Source organism: Schistosoma haematobium, chromosome 1 (genome assembly GCF_000699445.3).
Source record: "Schistosoma haematobium chromosome 1, whole genome shotgun sequence".
Lineage (NCBI taxonomy): Eukaryota > Metazoa > Platyhelminthes > Trematoda > Strigeidida > Schistosomatidae > Schistosoma > Schistosoma haematobium.
In genome coordinates, this window is record NC_067196.1 from 66,300,808 (window position 1) to 66,324,811 (window position 24,004).

At 35.4% G+C, this 24,004-nt stretch overlaps 1 protein-coding gene across 2 annotated transcripts in view; it reads left to right on the plus strand.

The window, feature by feature from the left end:
* MS3_00000891 (uncharacterized protein) overlaps positions 1–24,004 on the plus strand; it is a 98,666-nt gene that overhangs the window by 18,704 nt on the left and 55,958 nt on the right. The window contains exons 21-33 of one of the 2 annotated variants that reach the window (XM_051208474.1): positions 1,476–1,860; positions 6,738–7,154; positions 7,818–8,237; positions 9,437–9,542; positions 10,211–10,575; positions 15,219–15,532; positions 16,248–16,905; positions 17,522–17,964; positions 18,826–18,995; positions 19,768–20,014; positions 20,425–21,046; positions 22,296–22,533; positions 22,830–23,220. In XM_051208474.1, the coding sequence (XP_051074856.1) occupies positions 1,476–1,860; positions 6,738–7,154; positions 7,818–8,237; positions 9,437–9,542; positions 10,211–10,575; positions 15,219–15,532; positions 16,248–16,905; positions 17,522–17,964; positions 18,826–18,995; positions 19,768–20,014; positions 20,425–21,046; positions 22,296–22,533; positions 22,830–23,220 (4,776 nt within the window). Of the gene's footprint in view, positions 1–1,475; positions 1,861–6,737; positions 7,155–7,817; positions 8,238–9,436; positions 9,543–10,210; positions 10,576–15,218; positions 15,533–16,247; positions 16,906–17,521; positions 17,965–18,825; positions 18,996–19,767; positions 20,015–20,424; positions 22,032–22,295; positions 22,534–22,829; positions 23,221–24,004 lie in introns of those variants that run through there. The other variant, XM_051208475.1, reaches the window with a different exon arrangement.

Genomic DNA, 24,004 nt, shown 5'->3' on the forward strand with positions numbered 1-24,004 from the left:
CAAGTTATAAATCAATAAAAATTCCGAAACTTTCCAAGTTGTTCCATTTTACATGAAAATATACTAAAAGGTAATCAATTTATGGTGAAAATTAAAAGAGTCGATGTACTAATTTGAATATGGAATAATAGTAAAAAATTAAACATGAAGAATATAACAGTCAATAAATTATATTTCTTTTGGATTGATTTTGATCGAAAATAACCAAAGCATATATAATAAAACACAATTAATATGAACGAACAATATTCTTTTCAATAAATGCTCCTCAGGTTTATTATCCAAATTAATCATCCAAAAAATTGGCCAGGTTTAAGGCAGTGTACAGCATTTAAAATTATAACATGTGAATCAAGGATTGTCTGTCATGTAAAATCAAATCAAATCGTTACTGTTTGGGTAACTAATATGAAGTGTTAACTTGTATAAGTTTATACGTTAAATGAAATCGATAGATAAGTGATCAGAATAAATTTCGATAATGTAATTAGAAGACGAAGATTATCAGAACTATGTAATATATTAGCGCAATACATTTCGAACAATTCGATCATACATATACATGTTAAGAGCATTTATATATAAAAATAAAAGGTCAGAATAAATATGGTTAACATGGTATGAGAGAGAGAATAATATAATTACAAATAAGAAATTACGTAATATGTAGAATAATGCGAATTAGGTAGGAATAAGTAAATAGGATTGGATGCTGAATAAATTTCCCAAAAGCGTTGGCAGGTGATGTAATAATAATAATAGGATGCACGAATAAGATAAGTTTAAGCTATGAAAATGAACATTAATGAAATTACTTCACCATATTAAAAGAATGATTATTAACTCATTAGTCCAGAAGTAGGTGGTTGAGCACATTTCTTTTGGACACACAGCTTTGGCTTTTTGATCCGAATAGCTATTTCTCCAGCCGTCTGAAGGATTCTCAATCTGACGGATGTTGACAGATTTGTGCTAACACGATATATTATTGCAAATAATTGTTCCATGTTGACTGTTAACTGTTTTAAGTATACTTTTACTTAACCACTCTGAGAGATGTTCGAGAACACGGAAACAAAATTTTAAAAATATCTGCCTATATAATTTGCTCCACAAGCGCAGTTGAATTGATAGATACAGAAAGAAGTAGCTTGTCTAGGTGATTTATCGTTCAATCTCCGAGTGACCTTCAGAAGTGTAGAAAACTTTGATTGTAGTTTACCTGCACTAAAAGTTCTTTCGATTGCTCTGCGCAACTTTGGTACCAACGTTTTGCTTGTGCTTTACCCCTAATTGTAGAACCTGAGGAAAATTTATTGAAAAGAATATTATGTTATACAGTAGGTAATTTTAAAATTATATTGGTTAGATTGTTATTTTTGCTTTTCTTATCAAATTTTATCCATGGACTGTATATTGTTCTATCGTTTTTTTTAAATGTTAATTTTCCAAAACAAAACAAACAAATTTTCTAGATGGATTGGTATTTACTGCATTTTTGTGAAGAACACTATCAATCTGATACAGATTCAACCAGAAGTTCCAATAGTTTAGGAACGTATGCATCTTTTAATCAGAGTAGTAGTAATTTGGAACAGCTTATTGAACACGATTCTGATACTTCTGATGTCGATTTATTTTTGAAAAATTCCAAAGATCATCCATTAAAAGATTTACTTACTTGTGGTTCAATGGATAAAATGAGATATTCAACGAATAGAACAAAGACAAAAGATTCAAGGATGGAACTCAATGCATCTCAACAGACTAAACATTCATCTCTATCTGATCTTTTATTAGCGACAGTTAATGACAATTTAGAAGGTAATCGAGCAAATGAAGTTAAGAAATTACGTGAAGGTAATAAATTATTTTGTTATATTTTCTCGTTTAGATTTAATCGGTTTTCCTAAGGGTTTATTGTAGATTGATTAGTTGATAAAATAAAACGTTTCACATGTAGGTAGCTATTTGATTCAACATTACATGTATGTGAATAACGATGACAGGTAGACAATCATCAGTCAGTTGTAATCAACTTAAAACCTAGCATACTTACTTACTTACTTACGCCTGTTACTCCTCGTGAAGGAGCATAGGCCGCTCACCAGCATTCTCCATCCAACCCTGTCCTGAGCAATCCTTTCTAGCTCCGTCCAGTTGTAATTCATCGTTTTCATATCGGCTTCTATTATCCGACGCAATGTGTTCTTTGGCCTTCCTCTTTTTCGCTTCCCTTCAGGATTCCAAGTTAGGGCTTGCCGAGTGATGCAGTTTGACGATTTGCGTAATGCATGTCCTATCCATTTCCATCGTCTTTTCCTAATTTCTTCTTCAGCTGGAAGTTGGTTTGTTCTCTCCCACAGAAGGTTATTGCTGATGGTATCCGGCCAATGGATGTTGAGTATCTTGCGTAGACAGCTATTTATAAGTACTTGTACTTTCTTGATTGTGGTTGTTGTAGTTCTCCAAGTTTCAGCTCCATACAGTAGAACTGCCTTGACGTTCGTATTGAAGATTCTCACTTTGATATTGGTTGAAAGTTGTTTTGAGTTCCATATGTTCTTCAATTGTAGGAATGCGACCCTTGCTTTGCCGATCCTCGCCTTTACGTCTGCATCGGATCCTCCTTGTTCATCGATGATGCTTCCCAGGTATGTGAAGGACTCTACATCTTCCAGAGTTTCGCCATCAAGTGTGATTGGATTGCTGTTCTCCGCTTTGAATTTGAGGACCTTAGTTTTCCCTTTGTGTATGCTGAGGCCTACTGATGCAGAGACTGCTGCTACACTGGCTGTCTTCATCTGCATCTGTTCGTGTGTACGTGATAGGAGGGCGATGATCCGTAGTGTTGCGATTTGGTCTGTGCACGACCGATCCTTACGGAATCCAGCTTGTTGATCTCGAAGTTGGGCGTCTACTGCATCCTTCATCCGGTTCAGCAACAATCTGTTGAAGACTTTCCCTGGTATTGACAGTAGTGTAATGCCTCTGTAGTTTTCACATTTGCTCAGATCTCCTTTCTTTGGAATCTTGACGAGGTGTCCTTCTTTCCAGTCCATCGGCACTTGTTCCTCCTCCCAAATCTTTTTGAATAGAAGATAAAGCATGCTTGTGGTTGCTTCGATGTCTGATTTCAGTGCTTCAGCTGGTATGTTGTCGGGTCCTGCTGCTTTCCCGTTCTTGATTTGTCTGACGGCCATTCTAATTTCTTCCGTAGTTGATGGATTGACATCTATAGGAAGATCTATGTGTGCTGCTTCGATGTCCGGTGGATTCATTGGAGCCGGCCTATTCAGGAGTTCCTCGAAGTATTTCACCCATCTGTTCCGCTGTTGTTGAATTTCAGTGATTGGCCTGCCTTCTTTGTCTTTGACCGGCCTCTCTGGTTTACTGTATTTCCCTGCTAGTCTCTTCGTTGTATCGTAAAGTTGTTTCATATTTCCTTCTCTAACAGCTTTTTCTGCCGTCGTTGCTAGTTCTTCAACGTATTTCTTCTTGTCGGCTCTAATGCTCCTCTTCACTTGTTTGTTTGCTTCTATGTATTCAGCTTGTGCTTGGACTTTCTCTGCTCGTGTTCGGCTGTTGTTTATTGCTGCCTTCTTGTTCTTCCTTTCTTTGATCTTGTCCAGTGTTTCTGTAGAGATCCATTCCTTATGATGGTATTTCTTTAGACCGAGAACCTCTTGACACGTTGAAATTAATGCTTCCTTGATGCCTTTCCAGTTGTCCTCCGTAGTAGTTTCTTCTTCTTTCAGTAGATCTTGTAAGGCTTGGAACCTGTTGTTGAGGGCTATCTTGAATTCATTGAGTTTGCCAGTATCTCGAAGGAAGGCTGTATTGAACCTTTGTATTGCTGTTTGTCCACTTGTCCAGTTCTTTTTTAGCTTCAGTTTTAAATTGTCTACAACTAGGTGGTGATCTGAAGCTACGTCAGCACCTCTCCTGGTTCTCACATCTTCCATTGTCCTTCGGAATTTTTTGTTGATGCAAATATGATCTATTTGGTTCTCTGTAGTGTGGTCCGGTGAGATCCATGTAACCTTGTGTATACGTTTGTGTGGAAATATTGTGCCTCCTATGACCAATTTGTTGAATGCACATAGATTTGCAAATCTTTCTCCATTTTCGTTTCTTTCTCCCAGTCCATGTCGTCCCATAATATCTTCATATCCAGTGTTGTCTATTCCGACTTTGGCATTTAGATCTCCCATCAGAATGGTGAGGTCCTTTCTTAGGCATTTCTCAATGATTGACTGTAGCCGCTCGTAGAACTGATCTTTAATTTCGTCGTTGCTATCATTGGTGGGTGCATAACATTGGATAATATTCATTGTGATCCCCTCCTTCTTTGTTTTGAATGATGCTTTGATGATTCTGGATCCGTGAGATTCCCATCGTACAAGGGCATTTCGCGCTACTTTGGACAGCATAAGAGCGACTCCCTGAGTGTGTGGAGCATTGTCCTCTTCGTGACCGGAGTATAGCAGCATCTCTCCTGTAGCTAGCCTTTTCTGTCCAGCTTGGGTCCAGTGGGTTTCGCTGATTCCCAGTACTGCTAAGTTGTATCTCCTCATTTCCATTGATATTTGACTGGTCTTCCCGGTTTCCCACATTGTTCGAACGTTCCATGTACCTAGCATAAATATGCGTTATTCTGAGCTTCTATAACACATTAACTCGTCAAGATGAATTTAACAAAATGAATGTCGAAAAAAATCATAGTATTGTAGCAACAGTATGAACAGAATAAACGTTGAGAATGTGGTTCAACAAGAGGGAATGAGGTGTATATGATGGTATACTGTAGTTTAGGATCTAGACCGGTTCCATTCCATGTCAGCCAATATTTCCAACTAGTGACCGTATTTATCACATGAGCCTGCCTTAGTCTCCCTTTACCATTATGATTAAAAAACTGTCAACCATTTGATGGACTCATGACACCTTTTGGTTTGACCACCCATAGCTTTCTTACAATCAACACCTTACGCCGCGAACATCTTATGCCGAGGAAGGTGGTACCTGCACATACGTGCCATATGTCTCAACTACCTCAATCTACGAAGATTCACAACCTTATCAACCGATTATCTATCTCCTACTGGTGCTCTGCGCTTATCTCAGTGGGTATTTTTTTAAGTAGTTCCATAACATCTGAGCAATGCTTCGAATACACCTATGATCAAAATCTTAGTCTGCGAACGTTTTCTGTTTTCTTAGGTCATGTTTCACAGTCATAGAGTAATACAGAATAGACTTCTGGTTAGTATGCTCTTCTATTTGTTAGCGGACGGATACCTCGACTTCTCTATAGGTGACGCCAACTGACATAAGCCAATCGAGCTTTCTGAATCCATCGTTAAATAACAACCTAATCACTGTTGATTGTTAGACAATATCAGTCACACTTCATTAATAACTATATGTAGAGGGTGTTTTACATTGGTCATAGTGGGGCTCTTTATGTTATGGTTGATAGGTAATAATGGCTTACGTTTTTTAAAAACATTCGCTCTTTTTTGGTTTGGGTCCAAATTCTATCTCATTGATTGACCATCCAGGGGTTCTATTATTTATAATCACAGTTTTAAGATATCCAATATCTGTAAGCTTTGAAAATTTTCCCCGCACCTAGTTAGTGATAACCATTTCTGTCTGTTATCAAGTAGAAATGTATCCGTATTTAAGTTACGGCAACATCTTGATGTCTTTACTCATATTAACATAACTCACAACCATTAGGTTGTAGGTATGATTCCCGCCCCACCTACTTGGTTTTGGGCTTCTGAATAATATCATTATTCCTTACATGTGCACACAAAATTTTGATTCAAAACTGAACATATAAACCAGCATTTGTTAAATGAACTATTTTTGAGAGATTTTTCTATTGTTTATGTTCGGAGTTCATTTTTAAATCACAGACATACGTACTTTATTGCCATACTTTTTAAAAACACTTATAGATCATTAAGTCATTAACTCCGATTGTATGAATTCCAAGTTTTAACTTTCATATTTCTTTATTTCATTTAGCCGATTTTTTATGATTTTAAACAGAGCTAGAACAATAGAATTAACAAAATAAATTGAATTCATTGTATTTTATACCTTCCTATCAGTTACAAAATTGATAAATGCCTTGAAGAATATTTAAATTGGAACCATAAATAAATTAGGAGTACAAAAAATAAAAAAACAAACGACATTTGATGCTATTAGCGAGGTCGATCCTTATTTATGTATAATAGATATGGTCACGCAAATTACGGGAGTAAAGTCACAAGAATCGAATTAGACGACAACTCAGATAAAATGAACTTAAAATGTAATAAAAATTTTACTTTACATCATGGACTAACTTTAGTTAGCCAGCGGTTGAAAACTGTCACGGATTGGATAACTATTTCGTCTTAATATAAGGGGCTCAGTAATGCTCATTTACCATCCTACCGTGGATCGAACTCAGAACCCTTATGTCTCTCAATTAGAGCTTTTAGACTAGTGAGTTAGTATGCAATTTAGTTAGAAATGTAAATTATTTAATTCAACAATCTCCATAAACCTTTATACTAATGAAAACAAAATCATTCTTGTGTCACTTCAGCATGTCATACATAAAAAGGTAATTAACTTATATATAAACATATGTTTATATTTCCTTTATATATGGATTACTCAATTTTGTTGCCCCCCCTAATTGTCATCACTTGTTTTCCTCTTTTTTTTCGAAGAAATATCATCATTGCACTCAACCACAAATATTAAAAATGAAATAAAAAAGTCAAGTTATCTACCATCAAATTTATCATTGAATACTCCTATTGAACTGCCTCCACATTCGGGCACTTCATATGACAGTTTGTCAAATAATAGTTTAATTCATCCAATTCATAGTAATAACAACAATACTGAGACACAGTCACACATGGAAAATATTCATATTGGTTCATCATCGTCATCACATTGTAAGTCACCCCCAACTCCACCTCCTCGAAAATTTATCAGAGATCAGCATTATATTAAAGAAAAAAGACGGAATGAATCACACAACATGGAGGTTTCTACTCATGAAAAAAGCATAAATATCGAATCTAAAGACTTAGATGAGAACAGAAAAGAGTTTGATGATGCTTTTGAAAATCTTGTCGGTAAGTACAAATTATTATCATTATTATTTCTTTGAATTCCTCATGTTTTACTCTGAATTCGTCATGATTGTTTCAAATCTTATGAGACATTTTTTCGCATTTTTCATACTTTCAATTCATAGTAGCATTTTAAATTCTTCGACTGGATATTTAGAGTGGTCATTTGAATTCATAGTAATTAATGCTTATTTTGACGACAGTCAGCTAGATAATTTTGTGATCTTCCCCAAAAACTTTAATTTGCTTTTTTTCACTGTTTACATCACTCTACAATCCTGAAACTACTGTCTTTTAAATGATCCTACGAATGGTATGAAATTAATGCTTTATTATTGGATGTATCGATATTCTTCCAATATTAACTCGTATCCTTATATTAAAACCATGATGTGGAAAATCGTGACCTTAAGTTGTTTTACAATTGTTTTATTTACATATTTCACGCAACCACTAACTTATAATTAATGCATTTTATTTTATTTGCCAATATTTTGATTCCTCATTGTTTTTGAGTAACTGAAATGTACTTAGATAAGTTTAAGTACATTTTATACTAAACTAATTAATGACCAGTCTCTTTCGTTTTTATTAAATTTTGATTATTGCTGACAGAAATTACGCATCACAGAAGTATTGTCTTTTATGTGATTCTATTATTTTCAGATCTCCGGACTCAATTAAATAGACCAATAAGCGAGAGTGGTCTCCTACGTCCAGCTTACGGTCGACATTTAAGCTCATTTAAATGTGTAGCTGGTTTAATCTGCCCAATAAGTCTCCGAAATCGTTGGCATATTTGTAAACATATATACCCTGGGAACACCTGCCTACATTCGCTAGATAATCTGTTAAGAGTTGATAAAAATGCATGCTCAAGTCATTCAAAATCCTCACCTCATCAGAATGTAACAGTTTTCGATCTTCTCCGTCAATGTCAACCTAAAATTGCTATTGCTCCACGTTTTCAGATTCGGCATACCGGTTTCTCATCCCAGTCCATTACTATTCGTTCAGACTCAACTCCATCACATCCTGCTATTCCTCCTTCGAATCCTCCAGATTTGACACAGAAAGAATCAAATTGTAAGTGATTGTAATACATTTATTTATCTATAGCCTCTTTAAAAGCTATAATGTAGTAAAAGATAAGAACGGGAAAAAATAAACCTGGAGAGTCACTTTTTAATTTCATTGGAGTGTATTTGATCTGCTTTTATTTGAGATGGTTTTTAATTACTTGTTATTTAGTTCAACCAAGATTCTTTTGGTCTGTTTACTCCCTTTGGGAATCGGTTGCAGTTGTTTTTCCCATCACCCTAATCTCTCGTTTCCTTTTACAAATGAAGAATATCTCTAAATTTTCAACTACTATGTAGAAAAACTATTTCGTGGTTTTTGGCTTCTTTAGCAAAGCCTAAAATTATCTTGTTTTTCATATGGTTCTGACAATGCAAGGAAGTCTGCAGTATGTTCTTTCCATCCAATTAAACTCTGTTGACATTTGGTATTGTCTGGTTGGTGAAAATGGTCTTAGTCTGCTATTTTCACTATGTTTCAAGGCAATAGTTGTTGCTATTACAATTTCGACTTCCGTTGGGAATGTTAAAGCTTTCCTGAAAGTCCCATCTTTCCTCTCTCTTCTTCGTGTGTGTGTTATTAACTTTAAATGTTACTATGTGTTAGTCGTCCATCCTACCTAACGTAAATTCATTTTTGTATATGAAGAGAACCCCACATCGGTCATAACACATTATACTTCAACTGTAGTGAACGAAATTCAGGTGGGAAAACCGATTTATTGTTAGATGCAAAATCACACAGTAGCTTAGTACAATATGAAAATCGTACATTAAATATATCATTTGCACAGCTTCCTTCAGTTGTCCTTTAAATACTCCACTGTTCCCCTAATTCTGTTGTTATTTTGACTGCTCTTCGGTTTCCTTCCTGTTCTTTTCATTTCAATCTTCTGCTTTCAGGCATTCGCTTCCGATTACTGCTATTACTGCTACTACTTATACTATCAGCATAAGTAACATACTCCGGGCAACCATCAATACTTCTTATTATTCATGCCCATTTTATGCATTTAATATGTTAAGATTGAGTTGTTTCTGTTGTACATTAATTAATTCAGTAATTAGTTTTTAGTTTTACCCTAGTGAAAAAAGGGGTATATTTTTATAGACTACTATGTCAATTAATAAAATACAATATAAGGCAACTTTTATTTTAGTGCATTGTGTAGAAGCCCACTAATCACTTATTTTTTTTTCTCTCAGATAATGCTGATTCTGGAACTACTACTGTGAAATCGAAAGCCATTGTTTGGCTTAAAGGTCCAATTAACTTACTTCTTACTCCACTTTTGACGGAATCACTTGAAAGGTAAATCATTCCTTTTTCTATTTTATAGAAATTTTATTATGTCGTCTATAAATAATTTTCATTTGATTAACGACATTTGTTTTACTAATCAGTTTTTTTCTTTTTTGAGGTTTCCATTAAACATCGCCGGTCAATTGTGTTCTCTTGTTCATCTTGATACGGTTTGCAACGACAATTAAAAGATTACAAGATTTATAGTTACAATATTGGTTGCAGTCATTTTTTGAATTATATTAACCTGTGATATTGTTGGTTTAAATAAAGAACTAGAATATTTAGTTGCTCGAGATCTAACTTCGATCTGAATGGACGAACAAATATATTGTGAACATAAACCTTCCTTTTAACTCTTTTCATTACACATAGGCTAACCTTGTTTGAGTGACAGTAGTAATGCCTGGCTTTTGAAGTTGTATATATTTAATCATGATCTTTTTTTAAAACATAAAGTTCTTAGTTATTCTATTTCATAACAGAGTACTGTACAATTTATAATAATTGACAAGTTATTTATGTCATGAAATTATAAGTCGACAAAACAATATAACATCTAACATATGATTTATTTTTAAGCCGCTACATTGTTTTTATATATTATGTTGTATTCGTTTATTTTCAGTCTTATATATTCTTTTGTAAATGATTAAGTAGACGTTTATTTATTTCAGATATATAAAAATACTTATGCCAATTGCAAAAACTACCTCACCCTCATCAATTGTGGATTCAATGCACTATAGGTGCGTAAAATCGGTGGAGCATCAAGTCAAACCTTTGCTCAATTCCACTCATAATATAATACCAAAAAATCAAAATTCTTCTGCTCAAAAAGTAAAACCAAACCATTCATCACTTTCTGTTTTTGGTGATAAGTTATCAACTATTGCTGCTCCTGTAGAAGAACGCCAGTCAATATTACATAATCTTCTTGGTTCACGTTCTGCTCAAGATGCAATGCCTAGTAATGTATCTCATCAGACTATTACTTCTAAATCTTTCAGAATTCGAAGGATATCGGCAGATTACGAGTTAAGTGAGTACATAATCATAATTATATTATTTCCAAGATATTATTATAATTTATTGTTACTATTATTATTATTTCACTCATGATGATTGTTGTGTGTATTTTGTTGTTTCTTATGCCAACAACACAGTAGGTAAACTAAGGTTCATGTAGACTTTTGGTAATTATGTTAGCCTGTTTACACTTATTAAAACACTTAGTTACATATGTAGTATTTGTTTTAATAGGGGTAAAAGTAGGATGAGAATTTTCAGTTGTAGATGAATCACCACTGCCATTCTTCTGTCAATCAAGCGAAGATGGGAATTATTTTTAACCTGAATAAAAATCTAAAAACAATAAAATACAGTTTTAAAGGAAATCATGGGATTGAAGGCTGGAAAACCAAAAATGATACTTGACTCAAAATCTAGGGAAGATTGAGAATAAATGTATTTGGTACATTAGGACTTATTAAGCTCCATGTCACACAATATCATCAACCAATAGTCACGAATATTGATTAAGATTCTTTTTTTTGTATTTTTATTTGAACACATATATTGGTACAGGAGTGCGCCGAATATATATGCACCACACAAAACAATGAGAATCTGAGAAAAAAAGTGAGGAACGTAAAAAAAAATACTAAAAAACAATAACGAAGAGATTGGTGTAAGGTAGTGTAATATTAATAATAGCAATAGTAGGGGAACAGAAGGGTACAATCAGAAGAAATCTTTCAGTTTAGGAAGATACAATCACTTTTTACGAAGAAAGTAAAAGAAGGTTACAGCAGGATCGCCACTGGCTTCTATTCTGAGCCATATCTGATAACGTCTCTAGCCACTGTGTTGCACCATCTCTCGGACCCCAACCAGGTAGTCGTGAAGGACCAACACAGGCCAGTCCTTTGCAGCTTTCTTTCATACCACGACACCATGTCATACACTGACCACCTCTCCGCTTTTTCCAACCAGTCCCAGAGTCGGCAAATAATGCACGACGTGGAATTCTCTGGGACGACATTCGTAGAACATGTCAAAGCCACTGAAGTCGGTGTTTCAAGATGGTGAAACCAATTGGATTATCATCTCTGTGCCCGAACACACGATGCCGAACCTCTGCATTACTAACATGGTGTTGCCACTGGATGTCAGCAATCCTTCGGAGACAACGATGATCAAACACAGAGAGTCATCTAACATCATCAACTTGGAGAGGCCAGGTTTCCCAAGCATAGAGCAAAACTGCTTTCACCGACGCGTTGTAAATCCGACTTTTTACAGCCAGACTAACATCACAAAGACGCCAAAGATGGCCCAGATTAGCATAGCCGCTCTGGATTTCACTATACGTGCATTGATCTCATCACTCACGTCACCACCAGCACTTATGCAGCTACCCAGATACACGAACTTATCGACTACGTCTATCTGCTCACCATCCAGGGTGAGTACAGGATTAGAATCCTGCCAGTCTTGTAGAAGTACTTTGCACTTCGAAGGTGCAAAGCACATACCATACCTACGGATACCGATTGCCAACTGATTAAGTGCGGGTTGCATGGCTTGGGCATTATTGCACAGTAAGACAATATCATCCGCATACTCAAGGTCGAGAAGTCTTTCTCCAGGCAACAAATCCACACCGCCATTACTTACATCCATCAGAGCTGTTTCCAGAATGTCGTCGATGGCAAAGTTGAAGAGGAATGGTGAGATTGGGCAACCCTGCCTAACCCCACTGCTCGAATAGAACAATGGAGAGAGGTGACTGTATGCCCTCACTCTGCCTGAGGTGTTTTTATATAGGGCCTTTAGGATGTTAATAAACTTCTCAGGCACACGCTTCTTCAATAGACAATCCCAGAGAACAGTCCTGTCCAACGAATCGAAGGCAGCCCTGATGTCAAGAAACACTACGGTTGTTGGCCTTTGATAAGTATGGCGTTGTTCTAACATTTGGCGGAGGGTGAAGATATGATCAATACATCCTCGACCAGAACGAAACCCAGCCTGCTCCTCGCGAGTCAATGTTTCTCGGGTTTTGAACAACCTACGAAGTATGACGGAAGTCAACAATTTGGACGCAATTGGAAGTAGACTTATCACCCGATAGTTGTTTCAGGAACGACGTGAACCCTTTTTAAAGATAGGGGCAACTATCGACTCATTCCATGACGTTGGTACACTCTCTAGCTCCCACACCTTTGTAAACAACGTCGTCAGTTCCTTAGTCAGAAAGTCACCACCATCTTTAAAAAGAGCCGGAGGTAAGTCATCTGGGCCAGGTGATTTGTAGCGCTTCAAGATTTGGAGTTCCTTGCGGACTTCCGCCCCATTTGGTGGATCAGTCGTCACCAGTCATGGAGGGCAGGACAGTCTGACCGATGTTACCGGAGCAACAGGCCAGTTGAACTGCCCTTCGAGGAATTCTGCCCATCGTCCAAGACGTCGATGGATGTTAGTGATTGGCATCCCATCATCCTCACAGATTGTTTCAATCACACCAGACTTCTTGCTGCCAGTAGCTCGGATGAGTTGGAAGAGCTTCCGGTAATTACCAGATGCAGCTGCTGCTTCCAGCTCATTAGCACGCTCCGACCACCAGGCTTCTCGGTCCTTACGCAAGCTTTGCCCAATTTCATTACATAACATCCTTCGTTTATGGTCAAACTCACGGTCACCCGGAGTAGACCGACGGGCTTCAATGAGTTGTAAGGAACCTGCAGAAACCCAGTGTTCATAAGCGGGACGTTTCGCGAACCCACAACTGACTGTACCCGCCATTTTCATGGCGTCGTGCATTTGCAACCAATGCTCATCTATACTTTTCGGTGGAATGGTAGCTAGCCTAGAAACTAGCTCGGTTCGATACTTACTTGCAACAGAAGTTGCAACCAGCTTGCTAACATCAATCCGTTGATGGCGATCACTTCGTTGTCCACTGAAAAGTAAGGTAAGATTGGCGCAGAGCAAGGCATGGCCAGAGTCCAGATAGGTACTCCAAAAGGAGCGACAGTCTTGTACACAACCACGCCAGCGGTAGCTGATCGCGATGTGATCAATCCGAGTCCAGGCTTGAGATGCAGAGGGAGGACTCCAGGTGGCACATCGGCGATGACTGTGCCGAAAGTTAGTGCTAGCTAGAAACAGGTTGTGGTCTATGCACAGTTGCAGTAGACGGTCCCCGTTATCTGTCCTGCGACCAACAAGTCCCCATCGGCCACCTAAACGACTCTCTTCTGTGCCTAGACGCCCGACCTGAACATTCAAGTCTCCGGCTAGTACTACAATATCTGTCGAACGCACTTTGTGGAGAAGAACAGATAACTGGTGGTAAAACTCATCCTTGATTGCATCCGGGCTGCAATCTGTCGGGGCATAGACGGAGATGACGAAAAGACATCGTTTCTCATGTCGATTTCCTCTCGCTTTGATGGAACTTTCTAATCTAACAGCACATAACCGACTGTTAATGGGGATCCAATCGATTAGAGCTGCCTCAGCTCTAGCGCTTAGTGCGACACCAACACCAGCAAGACCAGACGAAGATGCCACAGAGTCCCCGGATAAGCGCACGTAAAACAAGCTTTTTGAAGCGACAGATGGAGAGCAAATTTGTAGTACTTCACCAGAGTCTTGAATACGGGTCTCGGATAGACAACAAACATCAATATTAAGACTTTCCAAAGACATAGCCAGCCCTATCTGTTGTCCGACCTGCATAAATGTGCGAACGTTGAAGGCAGCCAGTTTGAAAAACTGCTTTAGTATTCGTATTCGGTGGTAACATACAATTTTCAACCGGACAGTGACTCGAGAACGTTTAGATACAGTCGAATTTTTGCCATAGACGAGCTGCTGTATAAGTCGGAAAAAATAAGTATAAACAAAGTGTGAATAAAGGAGGGTGAATAAATGACGTAGTAAATAATAATAATAATAATAATAATAATAATAATAATAATAATAATATTTGAATCATTTGAATGTTCGTCGAATCAAGAGAATTATTTTCCATGATCATAGACAGTTCAGTTCATTAATTGTGTGTATGCTGTGATACTGCCCGGGTGCCCAAACCGAAGCAGGTGGTTATCTTAGGGGGCCACACCCCGAGCCTTTGACCAAATGATCTAACCCACAAGGCAGTGGAGCATCGTGAGGAGATGCAGTCCAATGGTAGCCGGTGACCAACAATTGGTTCATACGCCATTTGTCCCTTCAGGATCCTGGAGCCCATGTGACCATTGGTTTGGGATTCGGTTAAAGCGCCGGACATTCGCTTTTCGTCCTCTCATTTTCGTAAACAACACCTTTACCACGAGAAGGTAGTGAGTAGGACTTCCATGGCAGAGGCTGTATGCGCGTGGCCGTGTGAGAGTATCTCGAGAGGGAGGGCGAACCCATCCCGCTGTCGGCCGTACCAGGGCATTTGGGGGCGATGTCTATGCCTATTCAGCATTGGTATAAGCAACAATCAATGACTTCATTGAGTTACTTTCGTGTGTTAATATCTCAACTCTTTACTTTTACAATAAAACGAATCATCCATTATTTCTCTCAATATGTTTCCTTATTAAAACTTGAACTTAGTAGTATAAGTTATTTTTATAAAGATCCATGTTTTTTTATCTATTTCTTTATAAATATTCTTATCTTCAGTGTCAAATTGTCAAGATACTATTAAATTTAAAAAGAATACCTCAAATACATCTAAACCATTGTGTTTAGTTTCTGAATTATCAGATCACCAATTACAAAATGATGATAATTCTACTTCGCCATTGAATAATTCATCATTCATTTCAATTTTATCAAGTAAAGTAGCTTCATTATCAGTGGAACGAATTCATATTTCATTTTTACAACTTTATGCTGTTGAAGATCTAGTTCATTTAGACAGTTTAAAATCTGGTCTACATGATTTAACATGTGTATCTTTGATGACATTCTGTATTGATTCATTTTCTTTTGAAGTAAGTTTTTTTTTATTATTATTATTATTATTATTATTATTATTATTATTATATCACTATTTTTGTGTGTCTACTCAAGTGCTAGTTGCCCTTTTCACATTCACTGATATATCTCCATTTCGAATGGAAATTCTCCGTTTTTCACGGTGATCTACTGTCGTTTTTATTGAATCAATATTTCAACTCTTAGGTAATGGTATGTGTAAATTGTATTGTATTGTCAGTTTAAAAATGCAAGTTTAGATATGTATACACTTTGAGCTACAGTTAGGTTTTCAATTCAGTACTATTTACGTGAATTTCTCGTATTTTTGACTATAATGAAGTCATAGTTGTGAAAATCGTGAAGAAATTCATTTATTATACTTTCTGCCGTAATTACATAGTTATTTCTTTTGTGTAAGTTGGAAATGATCGATTGTTTAGTTGTATTAATCCTGTTAAAACTCAAGAAATTTTCATACTCTTTGGCTACCCATATAGTTATCAATAATTCACATCACACTACGTTCAAAGTCACCTATTGTTGACTGTGGTTCTTTCAACTAAATTTCCCACTAGGTTGTGTTGTTTTCATTACAAACTGGAAATCTCAGAACTACTTATTTGAGTAATATAACCGAAATTACTTGTAATTTCTTGATTACTCATGAATTTTCACATTCTAAAACTAATACACCTTTTATTTCCTCATTAATTTTTCTTCATTAACTAGCTAATGGCATCATATAAACGACAATCATTAAGTGATAAATCTGTTAATGCTCATTTACCGGATAAACATAACAGCATATCTACACCTGATTCAAATATTAGTAATCGACCTGTTGTAGCATCATCAACAGCTGATTCAATTCATCTCACTGTTAAACCACCAAGTACCAGTAACGTACAGAATACCACCAAGTTCCAAAAAGATAATATTTCAATGAAAAATATTTCATCCAGTGTTCATGATATGTTTCAAACTTATTCTGACCTATCAGAACGATACAACATTATTTATAAGGACAACAGTAATAATAAAAATACTAATGAAGAAGAAAATAATTCATTCCCTGTTAGAAAACAACATAAGAGACAACCATCTGCTCCGCCTGTTCTATATAATTCGCCTGACTTAAGTCATACTTATGATACATTTACTCAATCCTCTGAACCGATCAATATTATGCAAAAATCAAACGAATGGCACGATACTCTTTTGGATGATCTGAAAGGTAGTGAATATCAATGTCAAAGAAAATCAGAACATGTAGACGAAAATAGATCCATGAAACTGGTTGACAGTCATAAGTTTAATAATATTAAATCACCTAGTATGGAATATATTTCTTCGTTGTCGGGTTCGAAGCCCAATCAAAAAGTTGGTGGTAAGTGTTATTTCCACACAAGTTGTTTGCTGTCTGCTAAGTTTTACGTTTTTTTTCTCAGAAATTGTTCTCTACATTCAAGTGTTCATTATTTGTTTTACTGTTCATTGTTGTGGAAACTGCTCTCTTAAATATTTACTAGATGAAATATATATATATATTCTAGATGAAATATATTTTGCACTACACATGTTGTAGACTACAATACCGACTTGGAGTTTAATTCAGTGTAGTGTTAGATAGCATTTGTATTCTTATCTCCCTTTTTTGAACACAAAGCAAGGTTTAATATATAGAGTTAGCCTAAGGACCCATACATTTCTTCCTCTCTAAAACTCATAGGCTGGATATACCTATATTCCATTGTTGATATTCATACCTAAACTCAAACTTAACTTGAAATATACTAAAATTTGATAAGGGCGCTCGTGCAGTATCCTGACCCTCACACAAATTGAGTAATAAACTGTGGCGCATATGTATTTGATGCCCTTTTGTACCAATGTTTATTGCTTAAATAAGTATATATGACAGCGCTATATCTCTTATGATAAATTTTGACTATTTTTAGTTGACTCTTAGCGATTTCTTTTTTCCCATGTAATTCAATTTATAGATGCCATCAATTTAAGTTATATGAAGCCACCTGTGAACCAGCCGAATTTTGTTATCAGTAATTCACTGGATAGTGAACATTTAGGAAGTGAATTAGTTTGTCAAGTAACAGTACAAAGAATTCATGGACAATTACGTCGTCTTACACGTCACAGTCAGTTCAATGCAGATGTTTTACTAACAGCAATACCTTTTGAATCCTCTAGAGCATTCTTTCGTTTCACATCGGATCCATGTAATTCCAATCTTAGTTCTACAGGTGAATCTTCATGTCCATCCAAATATTTTGAAGAACAAAGTTTCGGTTGGATTATGTTTGAGTGTGGCTTACAAGGTTTAGCATTTTCCTGGGTTCAGCGTAGTGGATTCCCTGACCCAGTATCAGTCGAACAGGTTACAAAAACCACATCTACCGACCAACAACCGAAATACACTTGTAATGAGGTAAATGAAAACCTACTAAAGGATTTTGTGATACGTTTCATCATATCTTTCGTCAATAAATAGCTGTTTGTTTTTTCATAACAGTGCTTACTTCCAGTAACTCGTGATTTATTTCAAACATAATTTGATTATTTGTGTGTAAAAGTTACCTATGTTCGATAATGTTTGAGTCCAGATGTCATTTTTTCACTTAGTTTCATTTGACATAAACAGGAATCGTGTAATATGTTTTTAGTCTTATTGGTAGGATAGGGTTTCATGATGCTACCACCCGGCTGTTCAACCGTAAGTGATTGATACGTATTTCGGATCACATATTTGCTAGCTGAAAGAGAGTGCCCTAACCACTTAGGCTACACTTCATTGGATGTCGTTTAGATTTTCGGGAAACTACACAGATCTAATGGGCTTAGTTAATATTACTGTATGCTTTCATTTCTATACGTTAGTTACAATTTAACTCTCTAAATGAAACTGGAACATAGAACTATCATTCTGCTTCATTACTAACAGTTACAATTAGTTTAACACATACCATAAATACTTATTTTGTTTTCTGTGAATTTAAGTCAACTATTATCTCATTTTTATCGAATTTGTAACCTTTTTTTCACAAACGTAAGCAGAAGCAAATCTATTTATCTAATTATTGACAAGGTCGGTTGTTATCTTTGAAGCAAAATCTAACTATAAACTTTGCTGCTTCAAATAGACCATGTAATGATACTCATAATTTTTCCTTTAATCATAATCCCAATCCATAGCTCGATTTTCACAGTTGATATAAACAGATGTTTCTGATACATGTTAATTTCTCAATGCATAAAAAAGAAAATTTACTAATTTATACTTTGATTTTAGACTGCTCCTTCTGGACATAATACTTCTCAAGCTCAGGCTGGTAATTCGCCGAATGATAAAAAAGTGAATTATGTCAACGGTTTGTCATCAAAATTAGTTGTTAATACAGTATGGCTTAATTTTGCTGCACCGAAGCGTTTACCTAATAAAAGAAGAATAGAACTTATCAGGTAACAAGTTTGATCATCAGGAACACCATTGAATACATTCGTGTTTATGTACTAAATCTGTTATTTTTTTAGAATTTAAATGCAATATACTATCATAAGCTTTTGGTAGATGTCTAGATATTACTGAAAAGAAGTAAATTACTTTAGTGCAATTAGAATTCGCACTGTGTAAAGCCGATGAGGGAATTTCGAATGAATGCACGTTAAATAGGTTTACTACCATCCGTTTGATTTTTTATAATAATGGGATAATGTGCCTCATGGCCAGCCACTCCGTACTTCAATACATGATGCCTGTTGATGTACGAGTAGGCTGGAAGAAATCTTTGGGTACAAAAAAATGAAAACGTGACACCAGTCCATGAAGTCACTGACAGTCGAGCTGAGTCATGTTGGTGGAAACAAACTAGCTGGTTGTAGTCCAGGCGATTATAAAACCAATGGTTTGATATTTTGGGTGATATGGGCCAGAATCGGCTTGAACAGAGCAGAAGGATTTCACGTTTTGTCTTGCAAATTTTATCTCGCTGCGCTAAAGTAATGTGGCAACTTGAACCGATGCATGTATGTGTTAGACTCTACCTTGCATATAACTGACTGTGGTTTGCTAGAAATTTCGTCACCCATATTTTATTCGTAAATTGTTCTTCAACCAATGAGTTTTAAAAGTGATTTTTTACAAAGCTCCCTCCTCGATATTTTTCTTTCGTATTGTTTTGTTGCAAAGTTCAACGGGTTGACATGATATTTATTTTTTTGTTGCCTTATATAGATCTGATTGGAATTTACTGAGCACTGCTGCTCCGACTATTCGTGCATGGATAGATCCTTGTAATCGTTTAATTGATGTTTGTAAACAGTTTCGATCAAATTCAGAACGCCGTCTTTTATCTGTTATTTCCTGTCTTATGACTGAAGTTGTTAATCCAAGATCAGAGGTTCTGAATACAATGAATAATAATAATAAACGATATTCATATCCAATCAGAAATAAAGTCCAATTAGTTATGAAAAATGATGTAATGTTTATTTTAAACATTTTGTTATTTTTTCCTTGTTAAGATACTGAATTATTTAGTTGTCATTTTTTAATTCCAATGATATATATAAGGTGAATTAATTGCTACTAAATTCTAAGTAAAAAAAATATTTACAAACTACACACTAATTAACAACGTACATTACTGCGGTTTAGACTCTTAAATTATTCAATCTACAAATTACTAACAAGTGATGATTTTTAAACTAACTTATATCTTACTAAATCCCAGTCGTTTCTTTTAAAGCTTCTACTGGTTCATATTACAGGTTTTAAAGTAATTTTATAAACCATCCTCAGCTAAACTGTTTGTTCTCCGTTGTTATCGTTATTGTGAATAAAATGAGACTTTTTGACTACAGGCTTTTATTCCTTCTTATTTTTCTTTAGGATTTAGGGGGATATGCTCTACATCGTACAGAAACTGCTCATGTATTACGCTTTGATCCTAGTTGTCAGTTATTAATTGTCTTGCGGCGTTATCTACTAACAATGAGTGATTATTATGGAATAACAAGAGCTGACGAACTTTTAGCTGAAATGCTTAAAGATTCTGTTGTTCCCGAAAATGAACTCCTTCATCGTGGAATTCTCTCATTAACACGAGAATGGCGTTTCTTAGTTGATTCTCTTGCCGTAAGTGTATCAGATTTGAGAGCTTTACGAGAGTTTGCAACACCCTCAATTCCTTTGTGCACTAATTATGCAGTTGATGTTCGTCAGAATAACTTTGATGAATCTTCATTTATTATCCGTAAAGCTGGTTCAATGTTTAGTACTTCTAATGATTGTCAGATTAAAGATAATGACTCACTTCAGCAAACTGGAACTGGAAAACCACTTATAACAAATCCAAAAACTGGAAATTATCTTACAACTCCTAGTCCTGCAGTTACATCTCGCCTATTGAAAATGGTTGTTGGTTCGTTGTCTCCAACATCTCCTCGTCCTACTAGAGCAGGGTTAACAAATATTGAAGATGGATTGAAACCAACTGCAAATATTAACTCAAGTCAGTTTAAGCGTTGCTATTCGATTGTAATATGGCGATAAACATTGTCAATGTATGATCCATGGCCTTATTAAAATATTACCTAGTGTTTTCTGATATCTCTATGAGAGAGGCATTCTCGTCATTCATTCCAATTCGGTGAATATTAATGTACATATCAGAAATAACCAGACAATGTAATCAGTAATTGATTTATCAAAACCAACAAATACCTAATCCCTCTTTCATAAATGTTTAATTTCATCTTAAATTGTATTTCTGTCAACACACTAGGTTATTTGTGTCTAATTCTCGATTGAACGGTCAGATAAGAGTGTATGTAGCCATGTGATTTTTTCTCCCATGTTACAACACTGGTAAATCAAGAAATACTATCAGTTCATTAAGTTTTTAACTGTTGGTTTGAACCATGTTGGAAGTTGCCGAAAGTTTTCTTGAATCCCATGTAATCAATGATTGAAGACATTACAGTGGCACATTTGAATCCATTTTCTGTCTTCTAAATAATTAGTCCCATTTTTAACTTTCCATCTTTCGACTTGATTTATTCCTCTTTACTTTTATTTTTCGTATTTAGACTTACACTGGTTTCGATATTATTTCCTATCGTATACTTCTCATCTTAACGATTCCCAGCTCAGATAAGTTTAAGAAGACATATGAATAGATAGATCAGTAACACAGCCACAACGAACAAACAATTAGAAAAATACAATTATGTCTAAACCAATCATTAAGTCGGAAAAATAGAGGTTACTTTTAAATTACAATAGCTTTGGAATAGAAGATGGAATAACAGTGAATCATGCATTAAATGAAAGCTTATGGTTTATCGAATAATCTAGGAACAAAACTAAATATTACTATTTTGCAAACTTTGAGTTAAGTGAAATAATGTTCCCAAAAGTAGCTTCGGTTTTTCGTCATAGCTTCTTTATTCCTCTATTTACATCATAATTATATTTGAATTTCTTTTAATGTTTTCATTCCACTATTTCTTAGTACATTTAAGATAGTTGCTTAACTAATATTCGATACTCGAGAACCCAATTTTTAATAACTGCTAATAATATAATACCTTTTTAATCTGTTACATACTACTTTATGTAAAGGTCATTATTAATACAATTGTACGGCTGTAGTAAATTTTTTTCACTAAACAACTGCTTACATTTTGATTAGTGACTCAACAGGATATTTTTATATTTCACATATATAAAAGTATTCCTTTTTCTTTGTTTTAAAATAGATATAGGGTTTTGTAGAAAACAATCAGATGATAATATTCATTACTTAACTGATAAACCTATCAATGGTAATATACAAGGAACAAATCTAATAAATGATGATATCTACGATCCAACAGATGAAGTGTATTGGGATGCAACTGATCAATTAAGTGATTGCAATAATGATACTGGTGATCCTTTAATTCATAATCCAATTATGAAGCGTTTTCTTCAAGATGCCAGAGCAAATATCATGGAGTAGGTTCTTTGATTTATGATCTTGATTAGTTATCTTTATTATTTATTTATTATTTAGGTACATATAAGTTGAAATTTGTTCCACTTTGTTTCATACTATATTATACTGAATATTGTAGTACAGACAAGGTGAATATTTATTACGAAATGTTTGATATATTTTCATAATTATCATTTATCCATCCTAATTATGTATATCAACTAACTGGAATATTATTTCTTATGACTTTTAGTCGGTCTTCTTTTGTGATTATTGTTTTTCTGGTTTCCTTCTATATATATATATATATTTGTAGACACTCTTTAACGTCTAAGGTTACTTCCTCAATCCCACAGTCTTCAGCAAATATCACTGACTCCAATCAAAATAATACTGTTGACGCATCGTTCGCACATAGATTATCTTCCGTAAGTGGTATAGATTTACAAGTTTGTGAAAATGATCACTTTACAACAGCAGTATCCACCGATAACAGTTCTAAAACTTCATCAAAAAAACCAATAAAGTGTACAAAAGAAAAACAGATTTTGAATACCTCAAACTTTGATCACTTGTGTACTACAGGTTATAAAATTACAACAGCTGATTTCGAACAAGCCGCTCATTTGAATGCTCAATATCGTTATATGGCTTATATACAAAGCCTTTTCTCACCATTGCTAGAATCAGTCGGACTAAGCATAAAGGTAAGTTGTTTACTCATTTCTTTCAGATGATTCTGTGATTAAATCTCTTTATTGTTACAATTGTTGTTATGCAATAGTACTTTTTATTCAGCAAGATTTGTTTATTATTATACGGTTCCATTGGATTTGTAAACTGCTAGCGCGATTCTCCAGTTTATATAACTATACATCTTTCTATAAGGTTTACTTGGTCACCATATGCATCAATCAGTACAAATCTCATTTTATATTGCCGAATGTTTTAGTCATTAGTTTCTGCATAAAGAAGTTCTACTCACTGCCTTTCCGCGGTATTACTGTTGTTTACGAAATTGAAAGGACGAAAAGCAAATGTCCGGCGCTTCAACCGAGTTGATGGATATGAAGGATTTACCTAGGGGATTTGGAAAACCTTGATTCCAAACCAATGGTGCACATGGTCTCCAGGACCTTGATGGAACAAATGGCGTATAAACCTATTGTTGGTCACCAGTTACCATGGGACTACATATTTTCACGTTGCCCCACTACCTTGTGGATTAGACCTCTAGGTCGAAGGCTCGGAGAGTGGTTACCCACCCATTTCTGTTTAGACGCCCGGACAGTATCCCAGTCCTCAAACAAATCGGATGACGAAGTGTGGCGCATATATATTCGGTGCCTCCTTGCACCAATGTTTGTGTGTTTAAATGACCAGAATAAAAAAGACGCCCACGGATTATAGACACGAATGTTAAAAATATCAAACTCTTAAAACTGGGTATATTTAACAACAGATCCTAGTAAAAAGCTGTTGTTAAGACAA